The sequence below is a fragment of the Hyla sarda genome, chromosome 3 (assembly GCF_029499605.1).
Source record: "Hyla sarda isolate aHylSar1 chromosome 3, aHylSar1.hap1, whole genome shotgun sequence".
NCBI lineage: Eukaryota > Metazoa > Chordata > Amphibia > Anura > Hylidae > Hyla > Hyla sarda.
In genome coordinates this window covers 397,341,706-397,368,858 of record NC_079191.1, presented here as the reverse complement: position 1 = coordinate 397,368,858, position 27,153 = coordinate 397,341,706, and the positions used below count along the sequence as shown (strand labels likewise).

The window sequence follows — 27,153 nt, the reverse complement described above, 5'->3', positions numbered from 1 at the left end:
GCCCCTTCTAATGTGCATCGGACCTCATCACGAGAGGATTGAACTTTTGGTCCTCCCCAATTGCACTTCTGAAATTCTCCTTGGACTTCCCTGGCTTCAACTTCATTCCCCAACCCTGGATTGGTCCACTGGGGAGATCAAGAGTTGGGGGCCCTCTTGTTCCAAGGACTGCCTAAAACCGGTTCCCAGTAACCCTTGCCGTGACTCTGTGGTTCCTCCTGTAACCGGTCTCCCTAAGGCCTATATGGACTTTGCGGATGTTTTTTGCAAAAAACAAGCTGAGACTCTACCTCCTCACAGGCCTTATGATTGTCCTATCGACCTCCTCCCGGGCACTACTCCACCCCGGGGCAGAATTTATCCTCTGTCCGCCCCAGAGACTCTTGCCATGTCTGAATACGTCCAGGAAAATTTAAAAAAGGGCTTTATCCGTAAATCCTCCTCTCCTGCCGGAGCCGGATTTTTCTTTGTGTCCAAAAAAGATGGCTCTCTACGTCCTTGCATTGACTACCGCGGTCTTAATAAAATCACGGTTAAGAACCGCTACCCCCTACCCCTCATCTCTGAACTCTTTGATCGCCTCCAAGGTGCCCACATCTTTACCAAACTGGACTTAAGAGGTGCTTATAATCTCATCCGCATCAGAGAGGGGGATGAATGGAAAACGGCATTTAACACCAGAGATGGACACTTTGAGTATCTGGTCATGCCCTTTGGCCTGTGCAACGCCCCTGCCGTCTTCCAAGACTTTGTTAATGAAATTTTTCGTGATCTCTTATACTCCTGTGTTGTTGTATATCTGGACGATATCCTGATTTTTTCTGCCAATCTAGAAGAACACCGCCAGCATGTCCGTATGGTTCTTCAGAGACTTCGTGACAATCAACTCTATGCCAAAATAGAGAAATGTCTGTTTGAATGCCAATCTCTTCCTTTCCTAGGATACTTGGTCTCTGGCCAGGGACTACAAATGGATCCAGACAAACTCTCTGCCGTCTTAGATTGGCCACGCCCCTCCGGACTCCGTGCTATCCAACGTTTTTTGGGGTTCGCCAATTATTACAGGCAATTTATTCCACATTTTTCTACCGTTGTGGCTCCTATTGTGGCTTTAACCAAAAAAAATGCCGATCCCAAGTCTTGGCCTCCTCAAGCGGAAGACGCCTTTAAACGGCTCAAGTCTGCCTTTTCTTCGGCTCCCGTGCTCTCCAGACCTGACCCATCTAAACCCTTCCTATTGGAGGTTGATGCCTCCTCTGTGGGAGCTGGAGCTGTCCTTCTACAAAAAAATTCTTCCGGGCATGCTGTTACTTGTGGTTTTTTTTCTAGGACCTTCTCTCCGGCGGAGAGGAACTACTCCATCGGGGATCGAGAGCTTCTAGCCATTAAATTAGCACTTGAGGAATGGAGGCATCTGCTGGAGGGATCAAGATTTCCAGTTATTATTTACACCGATCACAAGAACCTCTCCTACCTCCAGTCTGCCCAACGGCTGAATCCTCGCCAGGCCAGGTGGTCTCTGTTCTTTGCCCGATTTAATTTTGAAATTCACTTTCGGCCTGCCGATAAGAACATTAGGGCCGATGCTCTCTCTCGTTCCTCGGATGCTTCTGAAGTTGAACTCTCTCCGCAACACATCATTCCTCCTGACTGCCTGATTTCCACTTCTCCAGCCTCCATCAGGCAAACTCCTCCAGGAAAGACCTTTGTTTCTCCACGCCAACGCCTCGGAATCCTCAAATGGGGTCACTCCTCCCATCTCGCAGGTCATGCGGGCATCAAGAAATCTGTGCAACTCATCTCTCGCTTCTATTGGTGGCCGACTCTGGAGACGGATGTTGTGGACTTTGTGCGAGCCTGCACTATCTGTGCCCGGGATAAGACTCCTCGCCAGAAGCCCGCTGGTTTTCTTCATCCTCTGCCTGTCCCCGAACAGCCTTGGTCTCTGATTGGTATGGATTTTATTACTGACTTACCCCCTTCCCGTGGCAACACTGTTATTTGGGTGGTCGTTGATCGATTCTCCAAAATGGCACATTTCATCCCTCTTCCTGGTCTTCCTTCAGCGCCTCAGTTGGCTAAACAATTTTTTGTACACATTTTTCGTCTTCACGGGTTGCCCACGCAGATCGTCTCGGATAGAGGCGTCCAATTCGTGTCTAAATTCTGGAGGGCTCTCTGTAAACAACTCAAGATTAAATTAAATTTTTCTTCTTCATATCATCCTCAATCCAATGGACAAGTAGAAAGAATTAACCAGGTCTTGGGTGATTATTTACGACATTTTGTTTCCTCCCGCCAGGATGACTGGGCAGATCTTCTACCATGGGCCGAATTCTCGTATAACTTCAGAGTCTCTGAATCTTCCTCCAAATCCCCATTTTTCGTGGTGTACGGCCGTCACCCTCTTCCCCCCCTCCCTACCCCCTTGCCCTCTGGTCTGCCCGCTGTGGATGAAATTTCTCGTGATCTTTCCATCATATGGAGAGAGACCCAAAATTCTCTCTTACAGGCTTCATCACGCATGAAGAAGTTCGCGGATAAGAAAAGAAGAGCTCCCCCCATTTTTTCCCCTGGAGACAAGGTATGGCTCTCCGCTAAATATGTCCGCTTCCGTGTCCCTAGCTATAAGTTGGGACCACGCTATCTTGGTCCTTTCAAAATTTTGTGCCAGATTAATCCTGTCTCTTACAAACTTCTTCTTCCTCCTTCTCTTCGTATTCCTAATGCCTTTCACGTTTCTCTTCTTAAACCACTTATCATTAACCGTTTCTCTCCCAAATCTGTTCCTCCCACTCCTGTTTCCGGCTCCTCGGACATCTTCTCCGTCAAAGAGATTCTGGCATCCAAAAAGGTCAGAGGGAAAACCTTTTTTTTAGTGGATTGGGAGGGTTGTGGTCCAGAAGAGAGATCCTGGGAACCTGAGGACAATATCCTAGACAAAAGTCTGCTCCTCAGGTTCTCAGGCTCTAAGAAGAGGGGGAGACCCAAGGGGGGGGGGGGTACTGTTACGCCGAGCGCTCCGGGTCCCCGCTCCTCCCCGGAGCGCTCGCTACACTCTCCTCACTGCAGCGCTCCGGTCAGATCCACTGACCCGGGGCGCTGCGATACCGCCTCCAGCCAGGATGCGATTCGCGATGCGGGTAGCGCCCGCTCGCGATGCGCACCCCGGCTCCCGTACCTGACTCGCTCTCCGTCAGTCCTGTCCCGGCGCGCGCGGCCCCGCTCCCTAGGGCGCGCGCGCGCCGGGTCTTTGCGATTTAAAGGGCCACTGCGCCGCTGATTGGCGCAGTGGTTCCAATTAGTGTTATCACCTGTGCACTTCCCTATATCACCTCACTTCCCCTGCACTTCCTTGCCGGATCTTGTTGCCATCGTGCCAGTGAAAGCGTTTCCTTGTGTGTTCCTAGCCTGTGTTCCAGACCTCCTGCCGTTGCCCCTGACTACGATCCTTGCTGCCTGCCCCGACCTTCTGCTACGTCCGACCTTGCTTCTGTCTACTCCCTTGTACCGCGCCTATCTTCAGCAGCCAGAGAGGTTGAGCCGTTGCTAGTGGATACGACCTGGTCACTACCGCCGCAGCAAGACCATCCCGCTTTGCGGCGGGCTCTGGTGAAAACCAGTAGTGACTTAGAACCGATCCACTAGCACGGTCCACGCCAATCCCTCTCTGGCACAGAGGATCCACTACCTGCCAGCCGGCATCGTGACATACATTGAGTATCAAAAAATAAATATTTTAATTTTTACATCCTGTGACCAATTATATGCGCACAATTTTAATATTGACAATAATGGGTGTCAAACCATGAATCTATGGGTCGTGTGCCATCTTTATATTTGTGAGAGACCAGGGGTAATTTACTCAGTTGACCTGACGTTAAAATGCAGCATGGTTGGATGAGAGTTAACTATGTACCCATTGGCTGGCGGGTTTGATTTTCCGCTATTGGTGGAAGGTCTGACTACCTTTGCCAGAGGAATTTTGGACGTGACCGACTACCGTGGATAACGGAGTGGGGTTCATGTGCTTTTGCTGGGGATCAATGATTGTTCTGAATTGCTGCTATGTTATGGTCCTACATATGGATTAGTTATAATACACTGGTCTGAATATATATTACTACCTATACTGAACTTTGCCTAATGGATGCAAGTATGGGCTAGATTCACTGTTCCCTGATTTAAGATGGCGTTGGTGAGCACGCATACAGAGTGCGCATGCGCGGAGATGCGGCACACTCATGTTATGAGTATGGTGTGTCTGCACGCCGCACGGCATAATGACGCTATGATTGGTGATTGGCCCACTTGATGTGCCCATACCAATGATGTCACTGGATGTGCGCGCGTATGCGCAGTAATATTCCTTCCACTCTCTGTATGTTATGGAGTTTCATGTTTACAGTTTAAAGTTCCTAACATGGGCAGAGGTGTCAGCAGAGAGCACTGTGGACAGACAGAAAATAAATTCCTGTTGAGAATACAGCAGCTGATAAGTACTGGAAGGATTAAGATTTTTAAAAATAAGTAATTTACGAATCTGTTTAACTTTCTGGCACCAGTTGACTTAAAAACATTTGTTTTCCACTTGTTTACCCCTTTAAATAATCTGGTTAACTGATATTTAATCATGTACATACATATTGGTAAGTTCTTCAAATCCAGAGAATGTTCCATTTGGAATAACCACTATTTTCGTATACACGAGCCTCCTATAGATAAAAAACAAACAAACAAACACAATGAACATAAAACCCAAAAAGTCAAGGTCAAAGAAGAAAACACCAGAATATATAAAATGTAAAACAAAGTCTTAATTTTTTCAATATAATATTAGATTTATCTAGTTGCTATGCCAAATACTGAGAAGTGGACCACAGTATCCCGAGAGATGATCAATTTTGGGGTTATTTCGTTTGGTAAAAAGATATAGAAGGCCTTATAACTATGTATACATATGTGAAAGGTAAATATAGAAATGTCATTCATCATCTCAGTGCTAAACAATGCTCTACACCTAGAGGAGAGAAGGTTTTTTTTAATCAACTAGTGCCAGAAAGTTAAATAGATTTGTAAATTACTTCTATTAAAAAATATTAATCCTTCCAGTACTTATTAGCTGCTGAAAACTACAGAGGAAATTATTTTCTTTTTGGAACTCAGTGCTCTCTGCTGCCATTTTAGGAACTGTCCAGAGCAGCATATGTTTGCTATGGGGATTTTTTCGTACTCTGGACAGTTCTTAAAATGGACAGAGATGTCAGCAGAGAGCACTGTGTTCCAAAAAGAAAAGAATTTCCTCTGTAGTATTTAGAAACTAATAAGTACTGGGGGGATTAAGATTTTTTTAATAAAGGTAATTTTCAAATCTGTTTAACTTTCTGGCACCAGTTGATAAAAAAAAAAAAGTTTTCCACCGGAGCCATAATAGTGGAAGCCATCTAAAAGACAGAGTCCATTACTAAGCAGGGCATAGTCCCCAAAACAGCTAGCACTAGCCCCCAAGTATTACCCGATACCCACAGAATTTATTTATTTATTAAAAAAACATGTAAGGTTTGCCCTATTTTCATTCTCAACCAGACGTCAAACAAGCAGCAACAAGCAGCTTAATAATGGACTCTTTCTATGAGACAATTTCTACTATTAAGCCTGTAAAGAATTTTTTTTATAAACCTAAGACATTTAAAAAAAATTACAAAAAACATTCCCTCATAAGCTCTCAATGACCGTTTTGTTTAAATAAAATAAAAACGCTGATTATTGACATAGTCCACTGAATATGCAGTAGTCTTTAGCATGCACCTATCTGTAAAAGAAGAAAAGGCCTAGTACATTTTGTGTGCTTCCCCCTGGAAGGAGCACCGTCAAGCAATGTGTTCCCAAGCAGGGAACCTTCAGCTGTTGCTAAACTAAAACCCCTATCATTCCTATGCATCTTTTGTAGAGCTTATAGAAATGCCAAACTTCAGCAGCACACTTTTTATATAAAACAAAAAAATTTTTAAATCCATATATGAATATTATTTGACATCGGGTCAATCGGATGCACAGTTTAAGTGTAACTCTCCAAGTTCAGACCAATATAGTTTTCACCAGTTCCAAAAAATTTTGTGGTCATTTAGCCATACCAAAGTCTAAGGGAATTAAACTTGCTTGGCTTTCCTCGAAACAGAAAAACAAGCACATTTAAGGGAAATTGCCTTTGGCAGAATCATGTCATTTGTTTTCGATATAATCCTAACAAAAGTAAAACAACTTTTTTCCAATTTGCTTAGAAAATAAACGTTGCACCGTGTACTCCTGAAGATACAGAGGAGAAGCGGCCAGAATAAGCAACTCTATTTTATGTTATTACTTCCATGTTATTATTAGAGTAAAAATCCTTTAATTCTGCAATGATGCGACTTGATATGTCCCGGAAGATCGGATATTCTGGTTCATCAGAACATTCATGGAATATAAGTGGGTTAGTATTTTACTAGTGGATCCTACACAGAGCATAATAATAATGGAAAGATTTGAGACATTTTTTTTATACATTAGTTTTGGCTTAGAAATACTGTTGTAAAAAATCCAACAAAGAGATATAGCGCTTGTCACAGCTGGTCACCATTCACACTGATTACAACCCACTAAAACGGTCCCCACTTAATACACAGCATGCACTGGTTCCTTTTGATCCTGGGGTGCTCAATCCACAGAACAAAGTCCAATTCGAGCAATAGCAAAGAAAAGAGCTGAATGGCACTCACCAGTCTTCCAGACTTTATTTATGAAAAGTGCAGATGTACACACATAGTAGCAGGAGAGTACTGGATGCCGCCAGCAGTAGTGCCAGTCATGCTACTGCTGGTGATGTCCAGTACTCTCCTGCTGCTATGTATGTTCATCTGCACTTTTCCTAAGTAAAGTCTGGATATACCTGTTTGAAGACTGGTGAGTGTCATTCAGCTCTTTTCTTTATTGTTGTAAAAAAAAAAAAAAAGATCCATGGAAAAATTACCTTAAAGGGGTACTCCGCCCCTAGACATCTTATTCTCTATCCATTGCGTCCATATTACGGACACAAGCCTTGGCCTTACCATGGGTCTGATGACCTGAAGTGACAGCTGTCATTTTGAGTCATCAAACCTGTGGTCAGGCCAGAGTGCAGCTGTTTTACTGCCATGTGAGATCAGCCTAAAATGTAGAAACCCTTCTAGATGTGTAAATTAAAATATTAACTCCTTAAGGACTCAGCCCATTTGGGCCTTAAGTACTCAGACAATTGTATTTTTACGTTTTTTCGTTTTTTCCTCCTTGTCTTCAAAAAATCATAACTCTTTTATATTTTCATCCACAGACTAGTATGAGGGCTTGTTTTTTGCGCGACCAGTTGTCCGTTGTAATGCCATCACTCACTTTACCATAAAATGTATGGTGCAACCAAAAAAATACTATTTGTGTGGGGAAATTAAAAAGAAAGCTGCAATTTTGCTAATTTTGGAAGGTTTCGTTTTCACGCCGTACAATTTACGGTAAAAAATGACATGTGTTCTTTATTCTTTGGATCAATATGATTAAAATGATACCCATGATAACATTCTTTTCTATTACTATTGCGCTTAAAAAAAATCGCAAACTTTTAAACCAAATTAGTACGTTTAAAATCCCCCTATTTTGAAGACCTATAACTTTTTAATTTTTCCGTATATGCGGCGGTATGAGGGCTCATTTTTTGTGACATGATCTGTACATTTTATTGATATCATATTTGCTTTTATAAAACTTTAATACATTTTCTATAAAAACATTTTTGGAATAAAATGTTATTAAAAAGCAGCTATATTACGCACTCGGCAATACCAAATATGTATATACATTTTTTTTTACACTTTTTGGGGGTGAAATAGGGAAAATGGTGACTTAATCATTCGGCACTAGGACCGCTTGGACTTGCACGGTCTCCATAGAAGCAATGCGTGTCCAAGCAGAAAGAAAGAATGGACATGTTTATTCTTTCAACAGTCTGGAATTTGAATTTCCAAGAAAAAATTTTGCCCCCAAAATTCTGCCATTTCCCTGGGAAGAATCCTACTGAAATCAATGGGAGGCAGCTGCTGCAGAATTTTCAAGCAGAATTTTCAAGCATGAACTATGTTTGTAAATATTCTATTGTCTTCAGTAATATTCTCAGAAATGACATCCCGGATAGTCTAGTTCCATTACACTCCCCTAGAAGTATTGCAGGCACCTGAAGTATAGAGCTAAATGGGACCCTGTATGCCACTGCACAGGGTCAGATTTATTGGCCCCTACAAAACAAATATGGTTCTAGAAATAAACATTCTCCTAGTTTCTGAGAGGAGGTCCTTTAATTTATTGTGGCCCTAAATAATGGCTTTAGTATATTATTTGCAGTAAAGAGACGTCTTGCTACAATATTTGACACAGTACATGAAGAGCTAATTGAATCTTGAATTACAACAGTGTCTTTGCTTCAGCAAACCTATATGATAAATAGCCAATCCATCACTTTTATCATTAGAGTAAGGACGGGCTTACTAATGCTTGTTTTTAATCAATTTTCCATTTAAGTCCTTTATCTTAGCATCTCCAGTGAACAAAACACAACTATAGCTGCTATTAGACTCTATATATTATTTGTGATTTTATCTCTCTTCTACATCATTTTTACTACTGGCTTGTATCCTTCTAAAGCTATTTCCACTTATTAGCTTGCACTTGCCTTTTTTCTGCTATCTGATGTAATCTAGATGTGCATAATAACCCAGATAATAGACCTGACAAGAAAAATATATTAGATAATATTATAGGCTTGGTAGAATGAGTAATAATTGATCAAATTCTTTCAGGGATAAATATACGAAGTGTATCTTAGCTTCTTGCAGCTGGAAGAAAGAAAAAAAGTAATAAAGTAAATGGTAAGACTGTCCATGCTGTGAACATTCGGTGTAAGTGGATAAATCTATTGACTGGTCTATGCCGGGTTTTGGTTGTGTCTGGTCTTAGATAATGCCTTAGGTTACACGGTAACTTTGGTCGTGCAACTTTGGTATTCAAGTTGTGTGACCAAAACGTCCTGTGAGACTTGTCTGCGACTTGTCTGTCAACAATATTCACCATTCTCATAAGAGTCACAAGTAAGTCGCAGTTCTACGTGACCTACATTGAGGTCAATTGTGCCAAGGTGACTTATGACCTGGGACCAAAAATCCATCACAGATGGATGTCACATTGCAGTGACACCATTCACTAACATTGCATGTAGCCCCAGCCTTAGCCTATTGAAGGGTGTGTTCACATGGCGGAATGTCCGTGCTTAATTCCACTGGAATATTCTGCATGGACATTCCTCCGCAGCAGAGTCCCATTGATTTAAATGAGATTCTGCTGCACTGTGCATACATCCGATAAAATCAGGCATCCGAAAAAAGAATAGACTTGTTTACAGATTCCTCTTGGAAAATGCATTGCCAGCTATAAGATGGGACATTTTTAAGCGGTCCTAGAGCCTGCTGAATCGTGCAAATGTATGAAATATCTGCCTGTGTTTTCTGGGCAGACATTCCACACATTTCCGGCCATGTAAACCCGGCCTAAGGGTCCAGCTGCTAGCCTCAGGTGCTTATTGAATTGACTTTGTTAGTGCTCTGCTGTTATGTGCTGTCTGAGCCTATGGGTATGTGGGCTTTCAGAAATTGGAAGCTTTTCTGGTTAATTTATCTACCGAGTTCTCTGGTCCTGTTGTTGAGCCCATGAAATACTCAGGAAGTCCTTAACTGAAGGTGTTCTGTAGGAGATTCCTTGTTACTCAGGGACACATTGATGATGGGAATTGTGGTGGAGTTGATGAGAATAAAGAAGATGTTGATTGAGTTAGTTAATGGGTTTTTAATGAGGATGTTGTAGAGGAATGCCAACTAGCAGTGAGGTTATAAAAGTTGGAAAATAAACAGGTGACTATACTTTCTTCATGTTAACCACCACAGCAGATGTACTTTATTGCCAAAATATTTTGTAGACAAATTCTTGCCTCTGCATCAACTCTCACTGGTTAAAGGAGTAGTCCCATAAAGAAAAATGTATCCCCTATCCAAAGTATAGGGGATAGGTGTCTGATCACTGGGGGTCCGACAGCTCTCCCATAGGGAGCTGAGCAATGTACAGTAGATTACCAGGGTCCAATGGTTCGGAACTCCTCCCCCACGTTCAGACACTTATTTATTAAAGGAGTAGTCTAGTGCAGACTACTCCTCCTCCATCATCATGCCCAGGGTGGAAAAAGAATGAAAATAAACTATCACTCACCTTCCTGTGCTCCCGCGGAGCACCGCTCCAGCTGATCTGTCCTCTGGTCTGTCTTCTTCCTACTTCCGTTGCACAGATCATCATATGGCACTCAGCCTATCACCGGCCAAGACGGGACATTGCTGCAGCTGGTGATAGGCTGAGCGTCGTGTGACGATCCGTGCACACGGAAGGAGGAAGAAGACGAACTGGAGGACCGACCAGCTGTAGCGGCACTCCGCGGGAACGCAGGAAGGTGAGTGATAGTTTATTTTCATTTTTTTTTCAGCCCAGGCATGATGGAGGAGTAGTAGTCTTCACTAGACTACTCCTTTAATTTCCCTGCATGGGACTACTACCCCTTAACGACAATGGACATCAATGTACGTCATGGTGTCGTGGTTCTCCATACAATAACCGCAAGCATCGGACCGTGCATGACAGGTCCCGGCTGCTATTATCAGCCAAGGACCCACCAGTAATGGCGGACATTGGCGATCGCACTGATGTCCGCCATTAACCTCTCAGATGCCGTGATCAATACATCAATACCCTGCGGGGATCCGATCATCCAGCATGGTGGCCGGAGGTCCCCTTACCTGCCTCCGGCCATCTCCTGGGGTTTTCTGCTTTGGACTGAGATTGAGCAGACCAGAGTAGACCAGAGCAGAAGATGCATAGCACTGAACAGTATTAGCAATCAAATGATTGCTATAAATAGTCCCCTATGTGGACATAAAAAGTGTAAAAAAAAAAAGGAAAAACATTTTTTTTTAAAGTAAAAAAATTTGAAAGATCCCCTCCCCCAATACCAATGTAAATCATTCATTTTTCCCATTTTACCCTCAAAAAGCGTAACATTTTTTTTTTTTATAAAACACGTTTGGTATTGCGTAAATGTCCAAACTATCAAAATATGTTGCTAATTATACCGTATGGTGAACGGCATAAACGTTAAAAAAAATTACAAAATTGCTGCTTTTTTGTCACATTTTATACCCCCAAAAATTTATAATAAGTGATTTAAAAGTAAAATTTAAAAGTGGTACCAATAAAAACTACAGATCACGGCACAAAAAAATGAGCCCTCATTCCGCCCCATCTACAGAAATATGAGAAAGTTATAGGTGGTCAAAATAGGGCAATTTTAAACATACAAATTTTGTTAAAATACAGTAGTTTGAGATTTTTTTTTAAAGCAGTACAATTATAAAAAAAAAAAAAAAAACATATAACATGGTATTTTAATATTGACCCACAGAATAAAGAAAACATGTCATATTTACCGTAAAGTGTACAGCGTTAAACAAAACCCTCCAAAATGTCATAAGATGAGTTATTTATAAAGTAATAAAAGAAAAAAACACATATTAGTAGGGAGGGAAGCTTGTGCTGCTGGCAGACTAAGGGAAAACAGATTAACTACTTAAATCTTATCTTCCCTAACGTCTGCAGCAGCACAATAATGGGATTTAGTTAGTAGTATTCCTGGGTGGGTGTGTATTCTTTACAGAGTCTAAGACCGATTTGGCGAAACATGTTTTTTCAGAAAATAAAGAATTAAACTTATAATGTTTGAAAAAAGTGCTTAGAGTGGACCAGGTATATGCCCTGCACCCCCTCTCCCTCCCTTTCCCATAGGTATATGCAGAGCACCCCCTCCCTCCCATTCTCATAGGTATATGAAGAGCACCCCCCCTCTCCCTCCCTTTCCCATAGGTATATGCAGAGCACCCCCCTCCCTTTCCCATAGGTATATGCAGAGCACCCCCCCCTTTACTATAGGTATAGGCAGCGTTAAGAAAATAAAAAAAAGGATGCTCACCTGATATCCCATGCAGCGATCTCCTCAGCTGCAGGGACCGCGTCTTCTCCCCTCCACAGTACAGGTGCCGGATGAGTTACATCGGCGCCTGCACTGCGTGCTGCGTGGGGGCGGAGGTCACGTCTCCTCTGTGTAGCTGAAGATGCGGCTCACACAGAGGGAACGCCTTCTCCTGTATGTGCGTGTATCGCGCATACAGGAGACTGTAGCGCTGTCTGCTGGGGATCTGGGACGAGTGTCCCAGATCCTCCGTAGTTGCGGCGGAGGGTCAGTCCGCCCCTGGCACCCCCCTTGAGAGTGGCACGCGGGGGCACTGCCCCCCTGCCCCCCCCCCCCCCTTGGTACGCCACTGGGCCTCCTTTATACAATGAGAAATCCATCTAGAAATAGTTGCTTTAGAGGCAGAATGTCCTTTTTTATTACCAATAAACAAGTTTTTATCCTGACGAAATTCTTTTGTTCTGTCAACGTAAATCTTAAAACATCTTACTACATCTAGGGTAGAGTAGTCAGACTGCACTTCTTCCTCCCTGGAGGGGGAATATCGGGGCTGTGTAATAATCTGATTTATATTAGAGAAGGAAGGAACTTTCGGAATAAAGGAAGGGAGAAATGATAATAACACCTTATCTGAATGGAAAGATAAATAAGTTTCTTCTGCCACTAAGGCCTGTAGTTCTCCAACCCTCTTTGCTGAGGTAATAGCCAACAAAACAATTGTCTTAAAGTAAAGATACTTTAGTGAAGAACTTTCCAAGGGCTCAAAAGGTGGTTTACACAGTTGATTTAATACCAGAGATAGATCTCAGGATGCTACTGGTAGGGTTCTCAAGGGTCTCAACCTATTTAGAGCCCTTAAAACATCTTTAACTTCCTTGAAGTTACATAATTTGGATTGAAGATAAGCTGACCTGGACACGAATTGTACTGGTAGATAGACCTTTCTCATATCCATCTTGGAGAAATTCAAAAATTTGTGGTCTAGTTGGGGAAGAGGAATGAATTCCTCTTTCTGCACACCAGGAGCAAAAAAATTGTTTTTATTCTGGAATAAGTTTTGTTAGTTGAGACACTCCTAGAGGGAGATAAAGTGTTCAAGACACGGTTAGAAAAACCTCTAGCCTCTAAAAGGGACCTACTAACCTCCAGGCTGTAAGATGAAGGGATTTCAGATTGTTGCATAACTGGGACCCCTGAGATAATTGGTTGTTCTTTAGGGGAAGTTTCCAGAACATTCCTTGACTCATAGTCATGAGGAGCAGGAACTATACTCTGGCCAAAAGGGAATTATTGCTATGATCGCAGATCCCTCCTGTCTTATCATCGCTGTGGGAGGAAAAATATATGCCAGACTGAAATTCCAAGGTATTGACATCGCGTCTATCGCTAAGGGATGGTCTTCTGCATATAGGGAGCAAAATGTTGCTAGTTTGGCATTCAGTCTGGTGGCCATAAGATCTATGACTGGTGTGCCCCGGAGAGATATGATCTTCAGGAATATATCCTGATTCAGCGACCATTCCCCCGGAATAGTCATCTGGCGGCTTAAATGGTCTGCAAGAATATTTAATGTGCTTCTGATGTCGATAGCCGATAACCTGGTTATCCTTACTTCTGCCCATGACAAGATCTTCCCTACTTCTGCAAGCAGTATTGGTGATCTTGTTCCTCCTTGTTTGTTTATGTAGAAGACTGCGGACGTATTGTCCGTCTTTAATCGGACTGCTCTGCCAATTAGTAATGGCTCGAAATGTCTTAGGGCGTAAAAAAATCGCTCTTAGTTCCTTTACATTTGAAGAAAGAAGCCTCTATGTTGTACTCCACAATCCGGCCACTATGTGCTCTGCAAGATGGGCTCCCCATCCTGATGCTGAGGTGTCTGTTGTTAACACCTGCCATGTTGGCTCTAGTAGAGACTTACCATCTCTGAGCTGGCCCCACCAATGAAGCGATTCCCTGACACTGAGAGAAAGTGTATGGAGAGTATCTAGATCTGACTGGGTTCTGTTCCATCTCTGAAGAATCTCTGTTTGAAGGGTCTGAGATGCCAGAGAGCCCATGGAACCGCGTCTGCAGCTGAGGATAGCAGACCCAGGAAACGCATTAAAGTTATCATTGTGACAACTCGAGGGACTCTAAGAAACTGATAACCCCTGAGTATACGTTGCTTCCTTGCATCGAAAAGATATATCTTCATTTGTTGAGAATATATTATAAAACCTAGGAACTGTTTTATTGCACAAGATTTGATTTTTCCTTGTTGATGATCCACCATAACTCCGTGAAGAGAGAGATTTTAATTCTTATCTGCTCCTCGAGTAGAAAAGAGGAACTGGCTATAATTAGCCAATCCTCCAGGTAAGGAACTATCCTTATACCCTGGAGTCTGAGGACGGCAACTACCGCAGATATCACCTTGGTGAATACAAACGGAGCTGACGTTATTCCGAAAGGGAGCACCTTGAACTAAAAAAGGGGCAGTGTTCCCCCGATCTTTACCGCTATACGCAGATATCGTCTGTGGGCGGAAAAAATATAGGAATGTGGAAATAGGCGTCCTTTAGGTCTAATGATGCCATAAAATCTCTTTGAGATATGAGGGGCCTTATGGACTTGATTGTTTCCATTCGGAACACGTTCTTTACTAGAAATTTGTTTAGATATCTTAGATCTATGATTAGACGTGATTTTCCTGAAGGTTTGGGGACAAGAAAAACGGGTGGGTATACTCCTTTCCCTTCTTGGGCTGAGGGAACTGGCTCCAGGGCGGCTAGAGATAGAAGGTCTAGAATATAATTCTCTAATAGTGTCCTTTTTGGTTCCTGCAGGGTCCTGGAGTATCTTGATTGTCAAAATTGCTGCTTCTTGTTAGGTCTGGTTATTCTAGTGCCACCTCTTCTAGAAGAACCAGCTCCTCTACCTCTATTAGAGGGACAAAATCTAGATGTGGGAGGAGACCTGTCTCTGTTAGGGAAGAATCTGCGAGACTGTCTGGGAGCCTGAGGTAGTGACTTCCCTTTCTTGTCGGACAACTCCAACATTAAGGTGTCTAATTCTTGCCCAAAAAGTCTACCAGGAGAGAAGAGCAAGTTACAGAGGTGATACTTTGATGGGTTGTCACCAGACCAGGGGCGCAACCATAAAGCTCTTCTCCCTGCGGCAGACAAGGCCATAGCTTTAGAGGAAAAATGTAATTGTTGATTAGCAGAATCACAGAGATAGTCTACAGCTAGATTTATCTGCTTATTTAACCATTTTCATAACTTACAAGAAACTTCAGAAGCAGCAATAGATACAGCAGACTGACTTGCAGCAGTAATATAAGATCTTTTAAGAGCCACCTCAACCCTCCTGTCCATAGGGTCTTTAAGACTCGACCCATCTTCCGCCGGAACCAGAGTCCTCTTGGATATCTTGGCAATGGCGGTATCCACTTTGGGTGGGGAAAACCAGTCCTTTAACTGGGATTCCTCCAAAGGATACATCATTTTAAACCTTTTTGAGATCACTGGAGCTTTCTAAGGTTTTTTACACTCTGCCTGCATAAGGGCGAAGTTGGAGACATTTATCTTGAAAGCCCTTGGCCCTCTACTATCTAAGGGAGCTTCTCACTGATCTCCAGGCTGACCCTCGGTCTGCACCAATTTTAGTAATTTCTGTGTCTTTTCATCAGGAAAAAACACCTTCCCTTGATCAAAGAATTCTTCTTCAGAGTCCTCTGATGAAGCATTTCTATCTTCTACCATGGAAACGTCCTCATCTAATATAGGGGCAAAAATAAGGTACATACCTCTTTAAGAAGGAAATAGTTTCTAAAGAAACACTCTCTGCACTAGCACCAATTGATTGAAGCAGGATCAAAGAGACCTGCTGACTGACAGTGTGCAGTTTAAATACACAGACTGGCGCCAACATATAGAAAGCCACACCCACCATCTGCCTCTTTCTTATCATTGCTAAGAAGAGGCCCATAAAACTAGAGAAAAAATAAACAAATCCCTCTCCACTGATGCTGCCTTACCTTCAGCAAGCAGTAGATAAGGTAAACAAACCGAGGGAGAGAAGAAAAGAAGATGCCCTCCGGAGTTAACTACGCCCATCTCTGACCTCAGCGGCATCATGTACGCATAGATCGCACTGTTATAAAACCAGGAAGTGTCGGCGTGCACGATCCTATGGAGCAGGAGGCGCACGTTAGCCGGCAGATATGCAGCTCCCGGTACAGGAGCTAAACAGCAGCAGGGATCCTGCAGTCAAGGAGGTCAGGGAGGTCTCAGGACAGCCTGGAAGCTAAGGAGGAAAGTATCTCCACTGTCCTACTCACAGGATGAAAAAAAACTCAGTGAGGGATGGGGGGGGGGGAGGTCCATTTATACTACAGGGTGGTGTGTTGTAATTATTAAAAATTCCACAGGTCCTGCCAGCTCAAATGGGGGATTGTTAACCCATTATTGCGCTGCTGCAGACGTTAGGGAAATTGCGGTTTTCTTTTCCATTTCCCCTCATAAAAAATGTTTTTTTGGTTGCGCCGTAGATTTTATGGTAAAATGAGTGATGTTATTACAAAGTAAAATTGATGATGTAAAAAACAAGCCCTCATATGGGTCTGTGTATGAAAATAAAAAGAGTTATGAATTTTAGAAGGAAAGGAGGAAAAACAAAAATGCTAAAATAAAATGGTCCTGGTTCTTAAGGGGTTAATATGATAAAAAATGCACTCTTTTATTAATGGGAGCCAATAAATGAATAACAGGCTGGCTATTGTAAACCTTGGCTGGGCACTAGTGATTAGAGATGTCGCAAATTGTTCCCGGCGAACATATGTGAAGTTCGATCCGCCCCTATACTTTAACATTGCAGTAAACTTTGACCTTGTGAGTCAGAGTCAGCAGACACATTACAGCAGTCCCTCCCTTCCAGACCCTCCTACCTCTTGCACGAATGCCATTTTACCCTCATTCAGCATGCTGCAGGCTTAGGAAGTGGAGGGTCAGAGAAGCTGCTCCTGCTGTATAGGGAAAGCGATAGCTAGGTTGCTGCTAGGTGGTGTATTCAGGGTCCAGTTTACTTCTAAAGCACTAGTGTAACATCTGCTTTAAGGACAGCACCCAAAAAAGCCCTTTTTAGGGCTGAAAGATATCAGTCCTGGTTGGGAGGGAACCGCTGGTTAAAAGGGGTACTCCAGAATCAAACTTAAGTTCCTTCAAGCAACTAACTTCTACAGTATTCAAAGGGCTGAAATATATCAGTCCGTGTGTTTTGCAACAGCTGGAGGCACCCTGGTTGGGGACCACTGCATAAAAGGGGAACTCCGCTGGCAAGCTTTTTTTCTTTAAAGCAACTAACTACTACAGTATTCAAAGGGCTGAAATATATCAGTCCGTGTGTTTTGCAACAGCTGGAGGCACCCTGGTTGGGGACCACTGCTTAAAAGGGGAACTCCGCTGGAAAGCTTTTTTGCTCATTGTCACACTAGTGCAAATCAAATTAGGTGTGACAGTTGTGCAAATGAAAAAAAAACAAAACTTTTTTGGCTGTTAAATAAAATCAGTCGTCACTGTCAGTTCACGTCACAGTTGCCAGTTTTTTTTGCTTGCAGGGAAAATTGTGTCACCCTAGTGCAAATCACATTAGGTGTGACAGTTGTGCAAATTTAACCAAAAAAATGACAGGCAGAGGAAGGCCACCCCGCAGGGTCCGTCGTGGTGCTGGGATTCCCTTTGGCCCTAGAATGGCCAGAACTCCCAAAGTTCTGAGGACTTAGTTGACTGGCTATCACAAGACATCCAATCTACTACAGTTTCTGCTCGGAACCTTGACACACCATCCTTCTCCTCCTCTAGCTTAGCTTCGGGCACCTCTCATGCTACCACTTGCCCGCCTGCCGCCACCACCAACACTAGCACCAGAGCAGCTTTACTTGATCCATCAGAGGAGTTATTTGAAGACATGAGTGATGCGCAACCATTATTGCCAGAGGAGGTAGTTAACAGGGATATGTCTGAGTCAGGCAGCATTACACACATGGACGTACGATGTGATGATGATGTTGTACCCGCTGCTGCTTCCTTTCTTGAGGTGTCAGATAGCGGTGAAGGTGTTGATGATGACGATGTGTCCGTGGATGCCACGTGGGTGCCCGCTAGAAGAGAAGAAGAGGGGGAAATTTCAGATGGGGAGACAGAGAGGAGGAGGAGACGAGTTGGAAGCAGGGGGAGGTCGTCGCAAGGAGCTAATGGCACAATCAGACAGCATGCATCGGCACCCGGGGTCAGCCAGACGGGATGCCAATCAACGCATGCTGTTGCCACCACCAGAATGCCGTCATCGCAGAGCTCAGCAGTGTGGCATTTTTTTTGTGTGTCTGCCTCTGACAACACCGAGGCCATTTGCAACCTGTGCCAGAAGAAACTGAGTCGTGGGGAGTCCAACACCCACCTAGGCACAACTGCTTTGCGAAGGCACATGATGTCACATCACAAACTCCTATGGGATCAACACGTCAGTACAAGCAGCACACAAAGTCAAAGCCGCCATCCTCCTCCTGGTCCAGCATCTTCAGCCAGGTCAACCACTGCTGCCCTCCTTGCCCCCTCACAACCATCCGCCTCTCTGTCTCTCGCCTTGAGCAGTTCCTGCTCATCTTCCCACAGTCCGGTGTCTGTCAAGGACTCGCAGATGTTTGAGCGCAAGAAGACAATTTCTCAAAGTCACCCCCTAGCCTGGCGTCTGACAGCTGGCTTGTCAGAACTGCTAGCCCGCCGCCAGCTTTTACCATACAAGCTGGTGGAGTCTGAGGCCTTTAAAAAATTTGTAGCCATTGGGACACCGCAGTGGAAGGTACCCGGCTGAATTTTTTTTGCGCAAAGGCAATCCCCAACCTTTACTCCATTGTGCAAAAGGAAATTATGGCATGTCTGGCACACAGTGTAGGGTCAAGGGTCCATCTGACCACTGATACCTGGTTTGCAAAGCATGGTCAGGGCAGGTATATCACCTACATTGCGCATTGGGTAAACCTGGTGACTGCTGCCAAGCATGGAATGCGTGGCTCTGCAGAGGAGTTGGTGACACCGCCACGACTTGCAGGCAGGCCTGCTGCCACCTCCTCTACTCCTCCTACTCCATCCTCTTCCATAACATCCTCGGCCGAGTCCTCTTCCACTGCTGCGTCTTGCTCCACATCACCGGCACCCCCCCCTCAGCTCCCCAGGTGCTATTCCACATCCCGGATACGGCAGTGTCACGCCATCTTGGGGTTGACTTGCCTCAAAGTGGAGAGTCACACTGCACCAGCTCTCCTGTCAGCCCTGAACGCACAGGTGGACCAGTGGCTGACTCCGCACCAACTGGAGATCGGCAAGGTGGTTTGTGACAACGGAACAAATTTGTTGGCGGAATTGAGGTTGGGCAAGTTGACACATGTGCCGTGCATGGCACATGTGTGTAATCTGATTGTACAACGCTTTGTGCATAAGTACATAGGCTTACAGGATGTCCTGAAGCAGTCCAGGAAGGTGTGTGGCCATTTCCGGCGTTCCTACACGGGCATGGCGCACTTGTCAGATATCCAGCGGCGAAACAACATGCCAGTGAGGCGCTTGATTTGCGACAGCCCGACATGTTGGAATTCAACACTCCTAATGTTCGACCGCATTACAGCAAGGCGGAAAGGATTCAGCAGGTCCAAAATAAATTAAGAAGTATGCTGTACACAGCGTATAAGGGTCATGTCACAGCACAACAGGGATCTAACAGGGGAAGAGGTGAAAGTAATCCTCCTCCCACAAACACGCTGGTGTGAGGTGTTTTTTTTGCGCCCCATGCGTCCGCTCCTCCCCCGACTCTCCGAACATTTCCGAAGCTAGAACTGGGGGAGGGCAGAGTAAGGGGAGAGAGAAGTTCACGCCCCCTCCCTCATCTACCCTCCCTGAGCTCGGCTGGACGCAGATCTCTACGGCCACGCCCCCTCCCTGAGGACATAGATCGCCACGGCAGGTCCCTCCCTCATCTCTCCTCCCTGAGGACATAGAGCAGTGCTCCCAATGAGCTCTATGTGTAAAGGGGGACATTCTGTACGGGCTAAAGGGGGACATACTGTATGGGCTAAAGGGGGACATACTGTATGGGCTAAAGGGGGACATACTGTATGGGCTAAACGGGGAAATACTGTATGGGCTAAAGGGGGACATTTAGTCCATACAGTATGTCCCCCTTTAGCCTGTACAGTATGTCCCCCTTTACACATAGAGCTCATTGGGAGCACTGCTCTACGTCCTCAGCTCGGGGAGATGAGGGAGGGACCTGCGGTTGCTATCTTTGTCCTCAGGGAGGGGGCGTGCCATAGAGATCTGCGTCCAGCCAAGCTCAGTGAGGGGAGATGAGGGAGGGGGCGTGAAACATGTGATCACCAACCTGACCCACAAAACATTACAGGGTTTAATGCATTGTTTCATAAGCAGTGTGCCCCCAGCTGCTGAAAACCTACTCGTTCCAGCATGCCTGGACAGATTTGTCTGTCCGAGCATGCTGGGAGTTGTAGTTTTGGAAAACACTGCTGTAATGTATTAGAGTGGGATATCAGTCCCGGGCCCGCTGGATTCCTGTGAACTACAGGATGACTTCATCATCTATTAAATTCTCCTGGCAGCTCACAGACCCCTCCCAGCTCTATCTGTATACTGCTGCTGCTATCTCTATAGGATCAGGATATATAGTAGGTGTTCACCTCCCCTGAGGCTGCAATCTGTTTCTGTTTTTTAAGTTTTTGCAAAAATTATGCTATTTTACGACAGTTGTGTAAATCACAGTAAAAACATTTTATTGTTACTGTTATTTTGGAAAATTGCAGCAAAAGCATAGCCAAAACATGGTAAAAATGACGGTCAAAATAAATAAATGAAGGTGTGAACACAGCCTGAATACTTTATAAAACACCTCATTGCGATAATAGGTCAAAGTACTTTTGCCTCAGGGCAATATTTCTTTCAAAAATGCACTTTAAATAAGAAAATGTATCAAAACTGCACATTATGTGAACTGACCTTAACCCATTAGGAGTCTAATCAGTTCACTTGGCTGAGCTCCAGCACCAGCAGCATGATGAAATGTAGTGATGAGACTCCACCTCCTCTCTCTGCAAAGTCAGAAGATTCATGGGAAATGTAGGCAGCCTCAGAAAGCATAGGAAATCATTTTAGTGATAAAATCGAATCAATAATGTGCCTACCACATTAGCTAAAATAAGTAAGAACAAAGCATAGACAATAATATCTGCTTTATTCTCTTATGATAGACTATGCTGCACTAAATAAGAAAAATGAAATCTTTAACTATGTAATATGCATGTTAAATGTATGCATATATTATACATATATGGATATAATATGCATTATTATTATTATTATTACTATATATTTTTAGCTGTTTCAATCTTGTCTTCCTCTTTACTTATTTTCCAATCTGAGTTGGAAATCTTGCCATTAAAGAGTACTCCAGTGCTTAGACATCTTATCCCCTATTGAAAGGATAATAAGATGATAAGATGTCTTATAAATAAGATGTCTAAGCGCTGGAGTACCCCTTTAAAGTGACAGCTCATATAAATTGGAGAGTTTGCTCTGGTTATTTCCGACTATAGTGCAAGGGCACTATATGACAATAAAAGCTCAAGGCTGCAGACCGACGGCATTCATCAAGGTCCAGAAACTCTTTAGTGATCTGTAAAAGTCTTTATTTAGTGAGTGATTTTTTTCCCCTTATATCAAACTGCTGCAGAACCTCTTCTCTTTTTTCCTACCAAGGATTGATTGTTATAAAGTGCATTCATCCTTTTCAGCATCTGTATGGTGAATGATGATGTTTCGCTGCAGCGGGGACACACACTGTGTAACACAGTCTGCAGCTGCTGAAGAACTTATTTTTTTATTAATTTATTTTTAAATAAGACAATACGTAAGGGTTTTGCAAAAGTGATCTATGACAGACTGCTTCAGTGGGGGGAGATAAGGCATGTCTATGTAGCGCCGCTCATCTTTGATTATTCCATTTTGAAATCAAATATGTTGTTTATACAGTTATTATTATGTACATGAATGTCAATAGGAGACTCCCATTGATGCGCATTATAGTGATATTACTATTATTACGTGCTATAGGTCTGAACATAATACTTTATATATTCTTTAACATTTTCCTTTGACCATCGGCTGGCAGTGTACATTAGTTATTATTGTTAAGGTAAGCATTAGTACTGATCTCTCTCTTATGGACATTCTACCTGAATCACAACTTTAAGCTCTCAGAGGAGCAAATACTGCACTTTGTCAACAGAATGGCCTCCTGAAAAAATGCAATTTTCTTCTCCTGGATGTATCTGTGCTTCACAATGTGAAGATGAGATGGTCAGTTTGAGCCAAAATAACCTATAATGTATTTCTGCAGTGCATCAACTGGACAGAGTGATCCATCCAGGACTATTCCGTGGACATGTGATGTTCTGCAGCTCAGAGCTGATCTGATGAATGTCTACTTTACGGTGAACAATCCGGCCTTGTATCATTCTTTCTTGGAACAATTCTCTCTCTTTGGTGCCAAATTCTTTTTGATATTTAGAGAGGAATAGAGACAGAAATGTGACCTCTAAGCAAGGGCGTACGTACAATAGAGGCAGAACATGCGGCTGCTATGGGGCCATTGGGCTTGGGCCCTGTTGGTCACATTTCTCCCTACAGTTATGTCCATTGTCAATAAGTTAATGGAGGGGGTTATTGACTAATGGGTCATGGAAAGCAAAGTGCCTTTGCTATGGGCCCCCTACTCTCTCCTATGTCTGTCACTGTCTCTAAGTCACATGATAATGGATCAAACAATTGTGTGAGGGGTATTCCAACATCAGGTAAAAAAAAATAAAAAATGCTGTAAAAGAATATAGTATTACTGCTCCAGTTTAGAAACCACAAAAAAATCTATTTGTTTTGAGGTTCTTAGCCCTGTACTTCCTTGTCAAGCATTTGCTCAGTATTACAATTCCCAGAAAGCATTGCTTTCTCTCAGTTCTTCATCAAAGTCTTCCCACCATGCTTACTCCCCTACCAGAGAACTCCTGCCAGTTTTGTTGTTGCATAAAATCTCATTTAACTGAGGGCTATTGCACAGTGAGGTTACAGAACATACTAATCATTCCCTGTCTGCTCCTCTGCCTGTGGCCTTGTTAAGTCCAAGGCAACATGCTATAAACACACGTCATTCTCCCTAAATGTGCCAATAAAGATATATATGTGAGTATAACAAGAAGTTTGTAATATAGGTTGTAGGGGCTGGTCAGAGGTGGAAACATCGATCAGGGGTGCGAGTTGAGCTCAGGGACAGATCCAGCCACAGCTAGTGAGACAGCATGTGCCATCTTGGGAGATGGGAACATCACACTAACAAATGATAGAACTATAAAACTTCCTGTCACAGGAATAGGAGTCGTCTTTAAGCTTAAAGTATTTTGTCTTCACCTTAAAACACTGCTCACAAGGATGTGGACTTTGTTTAAGAAATCCCCAATAGCATCATTAGAGTGGCATTCGATAACAAAAACTAATATCCTGAGGATTATAGTCTTAAAAAAAAGAATTGGTAAACAGAAGCATGATCATACAAATCCGAGGTCAGAGCTGGCAGCAATCCCAAGGCAAAATCTGGAAAGAGTCCAATCGAAAACAGCAAATGGTACCTTCACAAAAGAACGGGATCCAAGAAACTTGTTGCTTAGGTAGGCAAGGTGTGGCAGCAGGTTTATATAGTCAGGGCTGAGCAGCCACATGCTAAACAATCTCCAGCTGACCTAAGCCTGCAACTTAAAGGGGTACTCCGGTGGAATTTTTTTTTTTTAAATCAACTGGTGCCCGAAAGATAAACAGCAATACAGGTGGTTAAGCTGCAGAGATGGGGTATAGCACATGATTGCCCACCCTTATGGAGGAGAAGGTGATAATGATCATGTGTGCTTACTTTCATGTTGATTTGACCAGTATTTTGAGAGAAAATTATACATGCAGAAAATTGCGCAATCCAATATGGCTGCAAGAACATGTGAACAATTCTGATACAGAAAGTGATCACTAACATGTATACTAATTTTCACATTGTTCCGACCAGAATTTTCAGAGTAAACTATGTTTACAGAATATTTCGCAATCCAATATGGCTGCCAAATAAGGTGATCAATTAATCTAGTAAAGCCATCACTGAGCCAGTATCTCACTATAGACCTTTACAACTGAAACTGATTTTATGAATATTAAAGACCTGTGAAATAAAAATGGCCACCGACTTTGGTGACATGTGCAAATGATCCAGGTTTATACATACATCATACAGGAGGTAGGCCTAGACATGTGTGCCATATTGTTAATTATTCTAACAAATGGTTCAAGAGAAGAAGATGTTTGAAAAATATTTAGCAATTCAATATGGCGGACACACCATGTGATCAATAGACTAGTAATAAACATATACGTTAGTCAGCATTACAGTCTAACCATGAACAATATTTTATACATCTGTAGCTTTAGCAGTTGCAGAGAAGCAGAGGTTTGAATTTTTAACAACAATTTGCCATAAAACAAAGATGGCTGCCTTGTCATGTGACCTAAAACCTTTATGTAAAAAAGATTAAGCACACAATAGCACTCTACCATAGAGCCACTTTTCATAAGATTTGGGTCAGCAGTGTGCAAATTGCAGATTGTACAGGGGCTTATTGGCTTGCAGTGCCCATAGTGATTATGCAAACATGGTATAATACAAATATTTTGTATCTGTACTTTAACCTGTTGGGGACCAAGAGCATACATGTAGGCCTTTGCATCCTGGTAGTTAAAGGAAATCTGTCACCAGTGTCACCTGCACTAACCTGTGGGTTAGCAGCGGTGATGTCACGAAGCTCCGCCCATGCCTCAAGCTGGAGAATGGGTTAAACAGAATCGCAATGTCCCGATCAGCTTACTGGAAGACAGGAGGGTCCTCACCTGCCTCCTCGTTGTCCGATCGGTGATCTACTACTCCATGCAGACCAGCAGAGTGCCGGTAACACTGATCAATGATATGCATATGGCATAGCATTGAACAGTGTATGCAGTCAGAAGATTGCATGGTATAGCATGGTATAGCCTCCAAAGGGGACAAAAAAAGGGAAAAAGTGGTAAAAAAAAATAAGAGAATACATGTGAATGAGCCAACCCCCCAGTAAAAGTTTTTCACGCCCCTTTTACTATTTTTAAAACAAAATGTAATAATAATTAAAAAAAATAATCATATATGTTACCACCGCGTGCATAAATGTCTGAACTATTAAAATATAAAGTTAGCTAAAGGGCACGGTCAATGACGTACACGTAAAAAAAATACCAAAGTCCAAAATAGTGAATTTTTTGTCACTTCATATACCATAAAAATATTCATAAAAAGTGATCAAAAAGTCCCATCAAAACAAAAAAGCACCAATCAAAACTACAGAACACGACACAAAAAATAAGCCTCATATAGCCCCATACACGGAAAAAAAAGTTATAGAGGGCAGAAGATGATAATTTTAAACATACTAATTTTGGTGCAAGTAGTAAAATAAATAAAACCTACATAAATTGGGTATCCCTGTAACCGTAAAGACCTACAGAATAAAGATAATGTGTCATTTTTACGAAAAGTGCACTGGGTAGAAATGGAAGCCCTAAAAAGTTGCAAAATGGCATTTATTTTATTTCATTTCACCCCACAAATGATCTTTTTTTCTTTCATCGTAAATTATGTCATGAAATAAGTGATGTAATTACAAAGTACATTTGGTGACGCAAAAAACAAGCCCTTATATGGGTCTGTAGGTGCAACATTGAAAGTGTTATGATTTTTAGAAGATGAGGAGGAATAAACGAAAGATTGCTTTGAGTCCTTAACCTGTTGGGGACGAAGGGCGTATGCATACGCCCTTGCGTCCTGGTACTTAAGGACGAAGGGCGTATCCATACGCCCGTGGGAATTTCGGTCCCCGCCACGCGCCGGGCGGGGACCGGGCCGGGGTGACTGCTGATATCTATCAGCAGGCACCCCGTGCAAATGCCCAGGGGGGTCATTAGACCCCCCCATGTCGGCGATCGGCGCAAATCGCAAGTGAATTCACACTTGCGATTTGCGCCGATTCCGGGTCATTACAAGTCTATGGTGACCCGGTGACCCGAAATAGAAGGGGGATCGCGGGTGTCTAAGACACCCACGATCCCCCTAAAGCGATAGGAGTGAGGTGGCAGGGGTGCCACCCCTCCTATCCCTGCTATTGGTGGTCTATACGCGACCACCAATAGCAGATCTGGGGTGGGGGTTTACTTTCATTTTCCCTGTCCTGCCCACCCACAATAGGCGGGGCAGAACAGGGAAAACGAAGAGGAGCGGCGCCGGGGTCCACTTACCCCTCCAGAGGCAGCGAAGCGACGGCGATCGGCGGGCGGCGACAGAGATCTGCGGGCGGCATGCGGCAGAAGAGGACGGCTCCCTGGATGCGACAGAAGCCGGTGAGTAGTTGCCTAGCAACATCTAAAGGGATACAGTCTGAGACCACTATAGTGGTCTCTAGACTGTAGCCATCCAGATGTTGCAAAACTACAACTCCCAGCATGCCCAGACAGCTGTTTGCTGTGTGGGCATGCTGGAATTTTTAGATTTGTTTTGCAACAGCTGGAGGTCTGCAGTTTAGAGACCACTGCACAGTGATCTCTATACTGCCCTCTAGATCTTGCAAAACTACAACTCCTAGCATGCCCACACAGCTGTTTGCTGTCTGGGCATGCTGGGAGTTGTAGTTTTGCAACATCTGGAGGTCCACAGTTTGGAGATCACTGTTCAGTGGTCTCTAAATTGTAGCACTCCAGATGTTGCAAAACTACAATTTCCAGCATGCCCACGCAGAAAACAGCTGTCTCGGCATGCTGGGAGTTGTAGTTGCGTACCTCCAGCTGTTGCATAACTACATCTCCCAGCATGCCCTTCTG

At 43.5% G+C, this 27,153-nt stretch overlaps 1 protein-coding gene across 12 annotated transcripts in view; it reads right to left on the bottom strand.

The window, feature by feature from the left end:
• The window catches only part of FSHR (follicle stimulating hormone receptor), a 171,588-nt gene that overhangs the window by 104,209 nt on the left and 40,226 nt on the right, over positions 1-27,153 (bottom strand). For 10 of the 12 annotated variants that reach the window (XM_056568047.1, XM_056568045.1, XM_056568044.1 and 7 more), the window contains one exon: positions 4,644-4,715. The exons of the other annotated variants lie outside the window; for them this stretch is intronic. In XM_056568047.1, the coding sequence (XP_056424022.1) occupies positions 4,644-4,715 (72 nt within the window). The remainder of the gene's footprint in view (positions 1-4,643; positions 4,716-27,153) is intronic. 12 annotated transcript variants of the gene reach the window in all.